Here is a 14,184-nt window from a genome sequence, read left to right on the forward strand (position 1 = left end):
ATTTTTTTCACATTATGTGTAAATAATTACAGCGCAATCTACATACAGAAAGAGAAGGTGTAATGTACATTAAACAGTGTGTGTTTAGTATCACTTTAAGGAATACAGTGGTGTCCTCTCCCCACCCAGCCTGCTGAATGGGCAGTGAAGAAACAGCAGCAGACTGATCAAGGTCATCCCTGCGCACTCTTCTACTTTCAGCATTTTCTCTGCGAATCAGGTGTGCGGCTCACAAATGTATTTACTTCCAGTCTTGCTCCTTCCTTTCACAGTGCTGAAATAAAAGTGATCAGAAGAGACTGGGGAAAATCTCATTACTCATTGTCACCAGAGGCCAATTTAAGTAACATTTTGCTTTTTCCTCCTTTAACCACATGCCGCCCAGCCACTGTAGAAATACAGCGGCAGGGCTGGGCAAAAGCACTTTTTAAAATGCGCTTTTGCAAAACAGGTAGGGGGCGAGCATCAGGCGCTCTGCTGCCCTACCTGCACCGCCGATACCGGCCATGGGTGTCAGTCGCCGGGTCATAGACGGTCATTACCAGCTGTGTCCCACCGATTAGCGGCAATCACTGACAGAGAGCACGGCTGCAGTAGCTCTGCTTTCTGTCAGTTTCCTGACAGCTCCTAACATGCTAATCAGGAGAGAAGAGTTTCTCTCTCCCGATCAGCATGCCCCCGTGCAGTACACACCCCCGCCCCCTAGTAAAAACACTCCCTTCATACAGTTAACCCTTTCAGTGAATAAAAAGTTAACGCCTTCCTCCCCAGTGCCATTAAGACCGTGTCAGTGTTTTGGTTTTTTTTTGCACTGATCACAGTATTGGTGTCACTGGGGATGTTAGTGACCCCAAGTCAGTTCCCCCCAGTGTCAGAATGTCTGCCGCAGTCCCGCCATAAGTTGCTGATCGCTGCCATAAGTCGCTGATCGCCATTATTAGTATAAAAAGTATCTTTCCCAGCATTTGTAAACGCTATAACTTTCACGTAAACCAATTAGTTTACACGTATTGGTTTTTTTTTTTTAGCAAAGACATGTCGCAGAATGCATTTAGGATGAAATTTATAACAAAATTTGATTTTTAAATTTTTTTACTGGACATGTTTTATAGCAAAGTCCAAAATATTGTTTTTTTTTCTCAAAATTGTCAGCCTTTTTTTTTTATAGCGCAAAAAAAAAAAAAAAAAAAAAAAAAATTACGCACAGGCGATCAAATACCACCGAAAGAAAGCTCTATTTGTGTGAAAAGAACATAAATTTCATTTATGTACCGTATTGCATGACCACGCAATTGTCCGTTAAACTAGCGCAGTATAGCAAAAAAATGGCGTAAATTGCAGTATCTATACCATAGTTTGTAGACGCTATAACTTTCCACACAAAGCAATCAATATACACTTATTGGGATATTTTTTTTACCAAAAACATGTAGCAGAATACATTTTGGCCTAAATTTATAACCAACTTTGAGTTTACTATGTATTTTTTATAGTTGAAAGTAAAAAATATTGTTTTTCTTCAAAATGTTTGGTCTTTTTTTGTTTATAGCGTGAAAAATAAAAAAGCGCACAGGTGATCAAATACCACCAAAAGAAAGTTCTATTTGTGTGAAAAAAAGGATGTAAATTTTGTTTGGGTACAGCATTGCATGACTGCGCAATTATCAGTTGAATTAGTGCAGCGCCAAGTAGCAAAAAGAGGCCTGGTCATTAAGGGGGGTAAATCCTCAGGAGAGCAAGTGGTTAAACAATTTGGGGTGTATCAAAATTATCCACACATACTTAGGCTTTATGAATGCTGCTTATTCAGTGGTAGGGCAATTTCTTGGAATTACCTGAATCTTTGTAATAATAGGACATGACGATTTAAAAAAACACAAACATTTTATTTACTACATTTTAACATCCAATTGACATGTTCAAAGAAAAAAAAAAAAAAAAACACACGCAAGCATGAACAAGAAGTTTAAGCACATCTAAGTACATACATTTTTTTTCTGTCCTAATAACCTCCATTACTTTACAGATTTGCATTATATTCCAAAAATTCAAACATTGACATCTGCAACTGGATACTTAAATGACAACTCTAATCAGAACTGTGAACTTTGATTCAGGCAGAAGTTGACCAAAGCATTTCAAAAACAGCACTACTCCTGACCTTGCATCTTACACTGGCTGTCATTCTACTTAATAAGAGGTTTGACCTCTATATGACAGAAAAGGTCATTAGTATTCTAGTTTTAGTTAAGAATGTTAAATGGGGGAAACTCAGATGGTGGAGCTTCATGACAAGTAAGTGTAGTACAACAGGCTTCCAAGCCATACAGAATTCATAGTTCCGAGTTGAGTTTTCCTTAAAAGAGACTATGCCATAAAAACCCAAAACAAAAATGCTGCAGGTGTAAAGTGCGCTGCATACACTTTTGGCAGCCTAAAGACTCCACTTTTATGGCTGAAACCCAAACCATCCTGTTGTCCACCTCTTACAGCCTCCTTCACATTCCTGTTGACCAGCGAGGTATCCCATCACAGTGATGGGCCAATAGAAACGTGTAGAGGGTGGGAAGTTTTGGCAAACTGTGATACCACATGGAAGGATCAGACTTCATCTTTCAGAAAAGCTAATTTTTTGGCCATTACAGCAGAGCATTCTGCTGCCCATGCACTGATTTCAGCCTGTTCCTAATCAAATTTGCTCAGTGGATGGCCCTGTCTGCTGCCTCCCATCCAACATTCCTCCATTGTAAAGTAAAACTTTTTTTTTTTATCTGAACAGCACATGCAATTAGATGCATTGACTTCAGGCATTTAGACAGCTGGCTGTCAAAATATTATAGCCACAGCATGGAGATTCTTGCATCCAAGCTGTGCAGAGTGGATGGAGCAATCAGTTAAGATTTTTGCTGTTCAGCCTGAACAGAAAGTATCTATACTGTATGAATATGGCCAGCTTTAAAGATTTCTGCAGGTATGTGGTACCTGCACTTAATACCTGCAGCATTTTTTTTTTTATGACAGATATTCTAAAAGAATGTTATCAAGTCTGTCCCAGGTTTTTGGTTTAATCTTTCCTAATTTTCTTGGAAAACGAGGCAACAGTTTAATGTAACAAAAAAACTTTGTACAGCAATAACAGAAGAATAAAATGGAAGTGGCTTTTTAGCCATCAAACATGTTACAAAGTAAGTGGATCTCTTATAATAGATGACTTTGCTCCCGTGCACAGCATGTGCAAAAACGGCCTTTTTTGACAAAGATATAAATTGATTTTAAGTTTACTTTCTTACTTGACTAGAAAAACAGATCAAGCCATATGCAGTACCAAAGATCAATATGTTGTGCTGATTTCTTATGGTCTATATCAGCCAACAAACATAGAAAAGAACAGTATTGACAAAAAAGGAGAAAATTTACTTGGCTATGGCTTACATGTATTAAATGGAAGTCAGCATCTAGCAGAAATGAACAATTCTATACACTAAGGCTGAATCATGAAGCAATGAAACCCAAAAGGAGGGATAAATGGTTAACTGAGGCAACCAATCAGGTTTCATCTTTTTAAAAGAAATAAGATATGTAGCTATATGGCAACAATTCCAATTCTGCCCCGGTTTTCATTAGTCAGTCCCTGAGTGTGTGGAACACAGCAAATTAACAAGAGACTGGCAGGACAAACCTGCAAATTTGATTTAAAGGAGAACTCCAGGCATACTGTTAGATGACCTGAATATTTCAAATCCCATCACATCAGCTGAGAGATACTTTCTCTAATGAAACAGTAAATAGGGAAAGAGTCAGCATAAAACACATATTGCATTCAACTGAATGGAAGTTTTGAAGTTTGCATCCTATGCAAGAAGAACAATATCTAAGATGGGCTTTATTTCCAGCTTTTTAGATTTTTTTTTCCCAAAACAGTCCACCCAAAAAACAAAGACATGGCTCAAAAGTTTTTCATTTTAAATTGTATTTTGCCTGGGGTCCTCTTTTAAATTGGCTTATATAGTAAAATTTAGGCTGCCCATCTTGAGCTTGAAATCAGAAGTCCAAATGTAAAACAAATTTGACTATAAGCACATGGTGGCAACTATTTATTAGAGCATAAGTAGTACCTTTTGATTACGCACAAACCAATGGAAATAGTTGCACAATGCCAAAATATACAAGATATTGAGGTCACTGTGCCACCGTGTTGTTCATCACACCAGTTCAGTATCAGGGATGATACTGATCAAGTGTGCACAATCATCTGTGCTCTACACCCAGATAATGCTTGGCAGATTACTACCAAAAATGGCCTAAGCTCCCTTAACCTGCCATTGTTTGGGTAATTTTGATTCCACTGAACATATTTTAAAATCAAAAAGAAACTCAGTGTAGCACAGCAATTTTCTTAAATTGGCCATTTTACATTTAGATCACGTTTTGGAATTACACAAAAAAAAAAAAAATCAGAAAAGTCCTAACTTGTCTTGGTTTCCTTTAAAATAGGCATGGTTAAAACTAATTAATGGAGCAAATAAGTGAATTGGATATGTTCCAGGTGAAACTTTCACAGAAAAACAAAGCTCAGTGTTCCATACCCAAATCTAGAGGAGACACAAGATATTAGAGTATAAAATGTCCACAAATATTCTTCACTGTGCTTGTGACCATTTTCTGCACAACGTTGGCATATTTTCTTCTAGTTTTGGAAAACCCCAATGGTAAAACTTTTTTCTTCTTGTAGAATTCTTTTTCTCTGGGATGCGATGACCATCATTAATTCCGACATTTACTTTGAAAGTAGGTTAGTTTGGGCTGAAAGGTAAAAATAAATGGCTGTAAAATACAGAGTGGTATACAATATTATGTTTTAGGCAGCTACAAGATATTGCCAATCACAGAGTGCCTCACTGTGACCTTTTCCCTGTGCTTGCTGCATGAAAAAGAGCAAACAGTGATCTCTACATAAACTGTAAAAAATGGAATTTAACAAGTCAAAGTCAGTTGCTTTGAATATTATATCGTACTGTTACCATCATAAGCATTGTCTGCATGATGCTTGCAAACAATGCACAGTGTTGGGTGAAGCCCAATTGATATTGTGCATCTTTTTCTCAGGCTTTTTTCACCATATACTATTATATTTAACAGTCGTTTGCTTGGAAATACAGAGAAGGAAATAAGTATTTGATTCCCTGCTGATTTTGAATGTTTGCCCACTCACAAAGAAATGATCAGGCTAAAAATCGACTGGTAGGTGTATTGCAACACAGACAGAAAAGCAACAAAAAATTCAAAAGTGATGCATGCCTAACAAATTATGCACTGATTTGCATGTTCATGAGGGAAATAAGTATTTGATCCCCTATCATTCAGCAGGATTTCAGGCTACCAGGTGTCTTTCATACAGGTAACAAGCTGCAATTAGAAGCAGTCTCTTAAAGGCAGTGCTGCTAATCTCATTTTGTTACCTGTATAAAAGACACCTGTCCACAGGAGCAATCAAACAATCAGATTCCAAACTCTCCACCATGGCAAAGACCAAAGAGCTGTCCAAGGATGTCAGGGACAAGATTGGTAGCCCAGTCCAGCCTTGTGTAGGTCTACAAACTATCGCCAAGCAGCTTGGTGAGAAGGTGACAACAGTTGGTGCAATCATTCACAAATGGAAGAAACACAAAAACAACTGTCAGTCTTCCTAGGTCTGGTGCACCATGCAAGATCTCACCTCGTGGATTGTCAATGATCATGAGAACAGTGAGGAATCATCCCAGAACTACACGTGAGGATCTTATCAATGATCTCCAGGCAGCTGGGACCACAGTCACCAAGAAAACAATTGCTAACACACTATGTCGACAAGGACTGAAATCCTGCAGTGCCCACAAGGTCCCACTGCTCAAGAAAGCACATGTCCAGGCCCTTCGGAAGTTTGCCACTGAACATCTGAATGATGCAAAGGAGAACTGGTTGAAAGTGTTGTGGTCAGATGAGACCAAAATCGAGCTCTTTGGCATCAACTCAACCTCGCCGTGTTTGGAGGAGAAGGAATGCTGCCTATGACCTCAAGAACACCATCCCAACTGTGAAACGTGGTGGAAACATTCTGTTTTGGGGGTGTTTTTCTGCTAAGGGGACAGGACAACTGCACCGCATCAAAGGGACGATGGACGGGGCAATGTACAATCACATCTTTGGGTGAGAAGCTTCTTCCCTGAGCCAGGGCATTGAAAATGGGTCGTGGATGGGTGTTCCAGCATGACAATGACCCAAACACGCGGTCAAGGCAACAAAGGAGTGGCTCAAGAAGAAGCACATTAAGGTCCTGGAGTGGCCTAGCCAGTCTCCAGACTTTAATCTGATTGAAAATCTGTGGAGGGAGCTGAAAGTTCGAGTTGGCAAACGTCAGCCACCAAATCTTAATGGCTTGGAAAGGATCTGCCAAGAGGAGTGGGCCAAAATCCCTCCTGAGATGTGTGCAAACCTGGTGGCCAACTACAGGAAACGTCTGACCTCTGAATGCCAACAAGGGATTTGCCACCAAGTACTAAGTCATGTTTTGTGAAGGGGATCAAATAGTTCTTTCCCTCCTGAACATGCAAATCCGTGCATAATTTGTTAGACATGCATTTCTTTTGAATTTTTTGTTGCTATTCTGTCTCTCAGTGTTACAATACAACTGGATTTTTAGACTGGTCATTTCTTTGTGAGTGGGCAAACATTCCAAATCAGCAGGGGATCAAATACTTTTTTCCTTCACTGTACCTTAAATCCCTTTGTTTTGTGGAACTGAGCTTCCTGTTATCCATTTTCAGTGCTACAGATGAACAATGTACACACCCCACATCAAAGCATCCTCAAACATACTTGGAGTGCTGGGAAAGTGTAAGTGTGTGTGTGACCTGGTTTGCCACATTACAGAGTGCATTGGGGAGTGTGGGTCAAACTCAGGTGCCTATTAGACTACAGTCATTTTTTGACACATCGTGCAGCTGCTAGTTGAAGTACAAAGGAGAATGCTAGTCAAAGCTGTTGGTCTCAGACTTCCACGCTATAAAATTATTGAAGCCACTGGTGATAGCCTGGAAAGTAGTGTTTTCACAAGGAAAAAAGTTAGCAATACCAGTCTATATATTGCACTCCATTTAGATTTCCTTACAAATCACGGTTATACAAGTAAAGATGAGGAAACTGGTTGCAAAACCAGGTGAATGTGTGAGCTGCATATTTTTTAATTCTCTTAAATATAAGCAGTCTAATCTGCAGAAGAATCAAGATTCATCATTTCTTATGAATCCATCATCCCTAACAGCAAATATCTACAGTGAGTAACAGAAATATTTGAACACCCTGCAAGTTCTCCCACTTAGAAATCATGGAGGGGTCTGAAATTTACATTGTAGGTGCATTCCCACTCTGATACACAGAATTAAAAAAAAAAAAAAATTCAGGAAATCACATTGTATGGTTTTTAAAGAATTTGTCTTGCACTGCTGAACATAAGTATTTGAACACTTGAGAAAATCAGTGTTAATATTTGGTACAGAAGCCTTTGTTTGCAATTACAGAGGTCAAACGTTTCCTGTAGTTCTTGACCAGGTTCGCACACACTGCAACAGGGATTTTGGCCCACTCCTCCACACAGATCTCCTCTAGATCTGTCAGGTTTCGGGGCTGTCGCTGAGCAACACGGAGTTTCAGCTTCCCCCAAAGATGTTCTATTGGATTAGGTCTGGAGACTGGCTAGGCCACTCCAGAACCTCGATATGCTTCTTACGGAGCCACTCCTTGGTTATCCTGGCTGTGTGCTTCGGGTCGTTGTCAGGTTGGAAGACCCAGCCATGACCCATCTTCAATGCTCTGAGATTTTGAGCAACAACCTCCTTCCCTCAGTCAGAATAAATGGCCCCATTCTTTCTCTCCTTAATACAGTGCAGTTGTCCTGTCCCCTTCGCAGAAAAGCACCCCCAAAGCATGATGTTACCATCCGCATGCTTCACAGTAGGGATGTTGTTCTTGGGATGCAACTCATCCTTTTTCCTCCAAACACGATGAGTGAAGTTTAGACCAAAAAGTTCTACTTTGGTCTCATCTGACCACATGACTTTCTCTCATGCCTCCTCTGGATCATTCAGATGGTCATTGGCAAACTTCAGACGGGCCTGGACATGTGATGACTTGAGCAGGGGAACCTTCCGTGCAATGCATGATTTGAAACCATGATGGCGTAGTGTTCTACCGACAGTGACCTTTGAAACTCTGGTCCCAGCTCTCTTCATGTCATTGCCCAGCTCCTCCCTTGTAGTTCTGGGCTGATTCCTCACCTTTCTTATCATCAGTGATACCCCACGAGGTGAGATCTTACATAGTCTCCCTCGGACTGGGGCTCCGACAGTCGTCTTAGCTTCTTCCATTTTCTAACAATTGCTCCAACAGTTGATCTATTTTCACCAAGCTGCTTGGCAATTGCCCCGTAGCCCTTTCCAGCCTTGTGGAGGTCCACAATTTTGTCTCTGGTGTCTTTTGAAAGCTCTTTCGTCTTGCCCATGGTAGTAGTTGGCGTCTGATTGACTGTGGGGTGGAAAGGCGTCTTTAAAGAGCTCAGACAGGTGCTACTAAGTTAGATTAATGAGTGGACTAGAGGTGGACTTTTCAAAAGCATTTTCAGAAACTCTTTTCTTCCCAAAGCCCATAAACAATTCAGCTTAAAAACAAGATGTACAACGAAGAGGAAAAAAAAAAAAAAACTCTGCTTAAGGCTGTCCCCTGAGATAATGATATTCCCCTACTGGGTGCTGTCATCTTGCAAAGCATAGAGCATCAGACTGTTAATCACATCTTTGCCCTTCCTCTGACAGAGGTCACTGCTCTATAAAAAAAAAAGAAGGAGAGCAATCACATGGTAGACTTGCAAGATCTTCTATGCATGCCATTCTAACCATAAAGGGACGATTACACACTTGCCTTGTTCTCAAACAGAATGGAACCCATAATAATGTTAGTATCCAGTGAAAAGTTAGCGACTGACAGAGGGCCTATCTACTTATCAGTATCAGCCATACTTTCGGTTTACCCTGCATGTTTTTCTATATTAAGATTTTAAAGTGACATGCTTACACTGATGCAGTCGAACAAACACTCGGTCATATCAAAGCCATCTCCCTCTGGCTTGACCCCTGTTATTTCCCACCCGGCGTTACCCCAGGATACTAAGATGGAACTTTCCTCTCTACCCTTAAAGACAAACTGTTCAGATCATGTCGCTTCCATGATAGGGGTCATTGGTGTTCAACTATCTGACATCCAAGCTATGTTCAAGCCTCCTCTCCCTCTGTGAAAGATAATGCAACTCCCCCATTTCGAAATCCTATTTCCCATTTCCTATCGCAGTCCTGTCATATATTGTCTCTATCATCAAACCCTTCACTCCCTGAGTACCTTGCGAGATGGAAATGTGGCCTGGCACTACCTTCATAGAACAGCAAAGACACACATCATACAAATGACCCCTAAGGCCTACATCTCTTCTAAGATTCAAAAGACAGGCTACAACATTTGAAATAGATAAAGGGTCCCCAAAGCCCTATATAAATGGCTTCCGCAGAGCTCCCCATTACGTTGGACATGTCAGAAGTAGGAAGACTCTATTGCTCTACGTCTGCTGGTCCTGTGAAGGCCTCAAAGACTTCTGGTCCCAAGGGAAACATTGGATTTTGAAATTTACCGACAATGAAATGCTGTACAACACTGCTGCCTTTTTGTTACATTTAAACCCCAATGTCACTAAAATGCTATAAACTCTTCCTATTGTTACATCTGCTTTGCACTGCCAAGGCACGAATTCCATTATTCTGGAAACAACCAGTATCCCCTCCCATCAAGACTTGGTTTACCAAGAAAAAAGAACTTACGCTGATGGAGGAGCTCATGGCAGCACATCAGAGTGGAATGAGTCCTTAAAACTTTTTACTGGTCGGGTATTACTGGACTTAATTTACATGTACATCCGAAAATCTGTATATTTTATGCTCACAATAGAGACCCTGCTGAACTCAAAAATGCACCATTCCTCACCTGGTGCTGTCAGAGACCAATCTAAAAACCTGCTCTACTCAAGTTGCCCAACCCCCAGTTTCTTCTTTCATCTCATGCTCAGGTAGGATTTTTTCCACCTCATCTCACTCATTCCCCCAGTCTTTTTCTACAGTTATCTCTCCCATAAGGGCAACAGGAAAATGCAATATCTATATATAGTACAGAGCACCGTGTCGTCCAATCAATTCCCCGATGAAGCCACATGACCCGATGGGGTAATGCCTAAGGGAGGGGCTTAACATTACGACGCTCGGAAGTATTACTGCGGAGTGGTAACTATATGCTGAAGATCTATGAGGAATCGATCGATGCATATCTTTTGTATTATACTGCTGTGAGATAGTCTGGTGCTCTGAAGCACTAATCAGATGTGTGTATTTGGAATTGTTTTTAAGGCTAATAAATATTTTAAGGATAAAAGCACTATGTTTGGTGATCTCGCTTTACCCATTTATGGCTGAAGAGTACCATTGAGAGAAGGGGAAGAGATAGAGGAGCAAGGAGTCATCTGACCTGGTTGGGAACGCATATGTAGGTCCTAAATAAAAGGCCATAAGTGCTAGATGACCTCACTTAGTGGTTTGGTCATGGAATCCACGTGAAAGTACATCTGGTGGAGGGCTCTTACTGGACACACAGATAGAGATATATATAAAATTGTTTGGCATGGTAGCGATGAAGAGACTGTAAGAGTTGGTTTGGAGTCACTATTACCAGGAATGCACAGTTGATGTCGGGACTGGAATACATATTATGGGCATGTTGGATATCAATTGAATAATGTTAGGGAAGTTTTCTTTGTATGTTAATTTTTGCATTGGAACCTAGAGTGTACAATTTCTGTACTTATTTACGTATACATTAAGAAGGTGGCTATGTTCCTTCTCCATAGTTCCACTGTATGTAGATCATAGCCACCCTCTGGGTACTGGCTAGGGACAATGGGACTTGTAGTGTGCACAGATTAGTGCAAATAATCACAAACTGTGTGCACTGCTCATTCTAAAAAAATGGAAGTGAGGGGGGAAAGGAGAAGTTCAGGAGTTCATGAAGGACATTAAAAGCAGAAAAACAGTCAGAAATAATTTCATGAAAAATGTGTACGATTTATTTTTGGGAATAGGGATATTGTTTAGTGTCACTTTATCATCCATGTAAGGTAAGCAGGTAACAAAGAAGCACTTGTTACAATAAGGTTTAGAAGAACAGTGGCAAGTACAGTAGTATAGAAAGAATAGAACAAACCTTGTGGGTCATTCTGATCTCCTTTTTGATTGTCCATGTTTACATTTTCTGGATCTTCTAAAATTGAATGGGACACAATTTGTAATTAGAAGAGACTTCAACAGCTCCCCGCTAGACACCAAAATCTTGTGAATACAGTTTCCCCTAATGCAGTCTAAATAATTCCTGTAGTTCAGGTTTACTTACATTTTTACAACTTGCCACAACGTAAGTATGCATTATCCATACCTGATGGACCACCACGGAAGCTGGTGATCACTGTAGTATTTGGCACTACTACAGTGATAGCCACCATCACCTGGGTCCTGATGGTGAACAGCTGCTTATTGCATAATGACCACAGAGGGTTGCTGGCACTGTTCCACCACCATTCATAGAAAGCCTTGTATATTTTTCAATGAATAGAAGGCATTTTCTGATTGGATGAGGTGATCATTATGATGTAAATATCACTCCTCTCCACCCCTTCCTCTCCATATATTAGTTGAAAAAAATTCTATGAATGGTGGCAGTTCTGAGCAATTGACCACCCATGATCAGTGTGCATTGACGAAGCAGCTCACATAGAACACCAGTAGAACCTGGAAGATTGCAGCTACAACTGTAGTAGTGCCTACTACAAGTGTGATTTCCAGCTTCACCAGCGGTCCATCAGGTATGAGTAATGTATACTTACATTGTGCCAAGCTGGGCTAATGTATATAGGAAATACAGATAATTGCTGGAGTTAAAACATTTGGCATAGGGTAGTAATTTATATCAAAACTTTGTTAGGACCCAATATTAGTTCCTACACGGTGACACTGGTAGGTACCATAACTTTCACTAGTCAAAGACAAAAAAAAAAAAAAACCCTCTAAGGGGTAATTGGGGCTTTAAATGTACCTCACACCAGAGAGGTTTGTGTTTAGTAAATGACTACACTAGTAAAAAACTAAAAACACAAGAGGCAGTTCACTCCATCTGTGTTCCCATAGAAGACTGTACAAAGCTTTACGCAGTAAACCATGTATTTTCGCATACTAAGCCTATGCATGGTAGAAGACACTATGTGGAATACAGTTTAGGCACGTACCTGCTTGGCCTTTAAAGCATAGCTTTTTCTTCTGGTAAGCGACGAAACTGGATACTGCCCCAACAGCAGCCACACCCAAAGCACTTAACACACCAGCTATGACACTCTGTTGTTCTGAACAAAACAGCACAATATACAACAGTCAGACTAAATTGTTTAGGGTTGACTATTATCTTGCACATGGCAAAAATTGTGTGTACAGTCAGTGCAGCAAATTTATTAAATCGTCCATTCAAACACACTGCAAGTAACTGAAAAAAAACGCTGATATACCAGAAATTCATTGAGCTTCTGTCTTCCTCTTTTTTTTTTTTTTTGGAGTTTTGAAAGCCTAATGCGGGTGCACACATTCAATCTTTTTTTGTTGAGCCCAACGGGCTGAACGAAAAATAGCTGAGAGATCACTGTATAAAGTCATGTTAGTGCAGAGATCTGTCCTGCTGTGTGTTCTGATAGGGGACTCCCCCTGCCAGAACTCACTAATCAGCGCTCACAGGTATTGACTGCAAGCTCTGATCGGTTGCTGTTTTCCAGCATGCCCTTCCAGCATGGTCCTTAGAATAGCTTTAGTCGGAAAAGGACAGCTGCACACATGGGTAGATTGTTGGCTGGTGTACCCAGCTTTAGCACCTGCTGCCATCCCCACCTAATTTTAATGGATTACAAAAAGAACAGCTTTCTGCACAGCTCCTCATCCCCATGACCTCTCCTTGTGCACAGGATGCTCACAAGGTTTCTGGCAAAAGCAACGGGGATTTTTTGCATTTATCAAACAGATATAACAAAACCCTTCTAATGGTATATTGGAATTAGACGAAAAAGGGAGCAAATAAGGAGTTTTATGTTAGGATGTACATACACGTAAGAAGTAAACTACTGCTTTATCAATTGATTTTCTAATCATTGGTTGTAGGTTTAATTATTCAAAGTCTATATATTTGCTAGATCATTTCTAATGATCCAGCTGAATGAAAAGTTTAGCCAGAGGTGGGTTTCATACCGCCACAGTGCTACTATAGAGATACAGGAGGAATTGATGAATCAAGCTTCAAATTTACAGATCCATTTGCACTGCTATGTTGTGCAGCAAATTCAATCAATATCATTTATTGTATGTTGCCAAGACAGGTTTTGCACTAATACACATGTTGCTACTGTGTGATAAAAATATTTGATTTTGATCCAACAGTATAGAAGCAGTGAAATAGGACGGTTACGGGTAAACCAGCAATTGTGTGATATGTAGAAATTAGGCTTAAGAAGAATAAATATTAGATCAAGTCTGACATAATTCTTCCTTGGTAAAGCGGTAGTAAACTGTCAAAAAAAAAAAAAAAAATTCCCCTGCAAAATAATATCATACCATGCTAGTATGCATTGCATACTAGCACATTATGAAAAAGACTTACCTTAGAACGAAGCCCTCCAGCGACATGCTGTCACTGTTGATCAGGCTTCCATCTTCATCTAGTCCTTCTTCTGGGTTCGCGGGCTCTGGCCACTTGACTGGCCAAGCCGCGATGACGCATGCGCAGGAGTCTTGGAAGAAACGGGTATGCTATTCCTTAGGAGCGCATGCGCCGGTGATATCATCGGCTGCAGGGAAACCGAATATCTTCTAAATGGTGCATGTTTATTAGATATTTCTTGTACCTACAGGTAAACTTTATTATGTGTCCAGTGGGAATTTATTATATTTTTAGGGAGCGCTACATTTATAAATGTATTAATCCATGCTTGTGATTTGTGATAAACACATAACATAATCAAATCATACTTTT

The 14,184-nt window shown here is 40.3% G+C and overlaps 1 protein-coding gene across 2 annotated transcripts in view; it reads right to left on the reverse strand.

Annotated features, from left to right (window-relative positions):
- Positions 1-1,865: 1,865 nt before the first annotated feature.
- Positions 1,866-14,184, reverse strand: part of CD99 (CD99 molecule (Xg blood group)) — a 91,297-nt gene continuing 78,978 nt past the window's right edge. For both annotated transcript variants that reach the window (XM_089683833.1, XM_089683834.1), the window contains 3 exons: positions 12,404-12,517; positions 11,329-11,385; positions 1,866-4,803 (listed from right to left, as the gene is read on the reverse strand). In XM_089683833.1, the coding sequence (XP_089539959.1) occupies positions 4,778-4,803; positions 11,329-11,385; positions 12,404-12,517 (197 nt within the window). In that variant the 3' untranslated portion in view covers positions 1,866-4,777. The remainder of the gene's footprint in view (positions 4,804-11,328; positions 11,386-12,403; positions 12,518-14,184) is intronic.

This window comes from Staurois parvus, unplaced genomic scaffold, assembly GCF_062004578.1.
Source record: "Staurois parvus isolate SC_StPar_1 unplaced genomic scaffold, SC_StPar_1.0 ptg000324l, whole genome shotgun sequence".
Lineage (NCBI taxonomy): Eukaryota > Metazoa > Chordata > Amphibia > Anura > Ranidae > Staurois > Staurois parvus.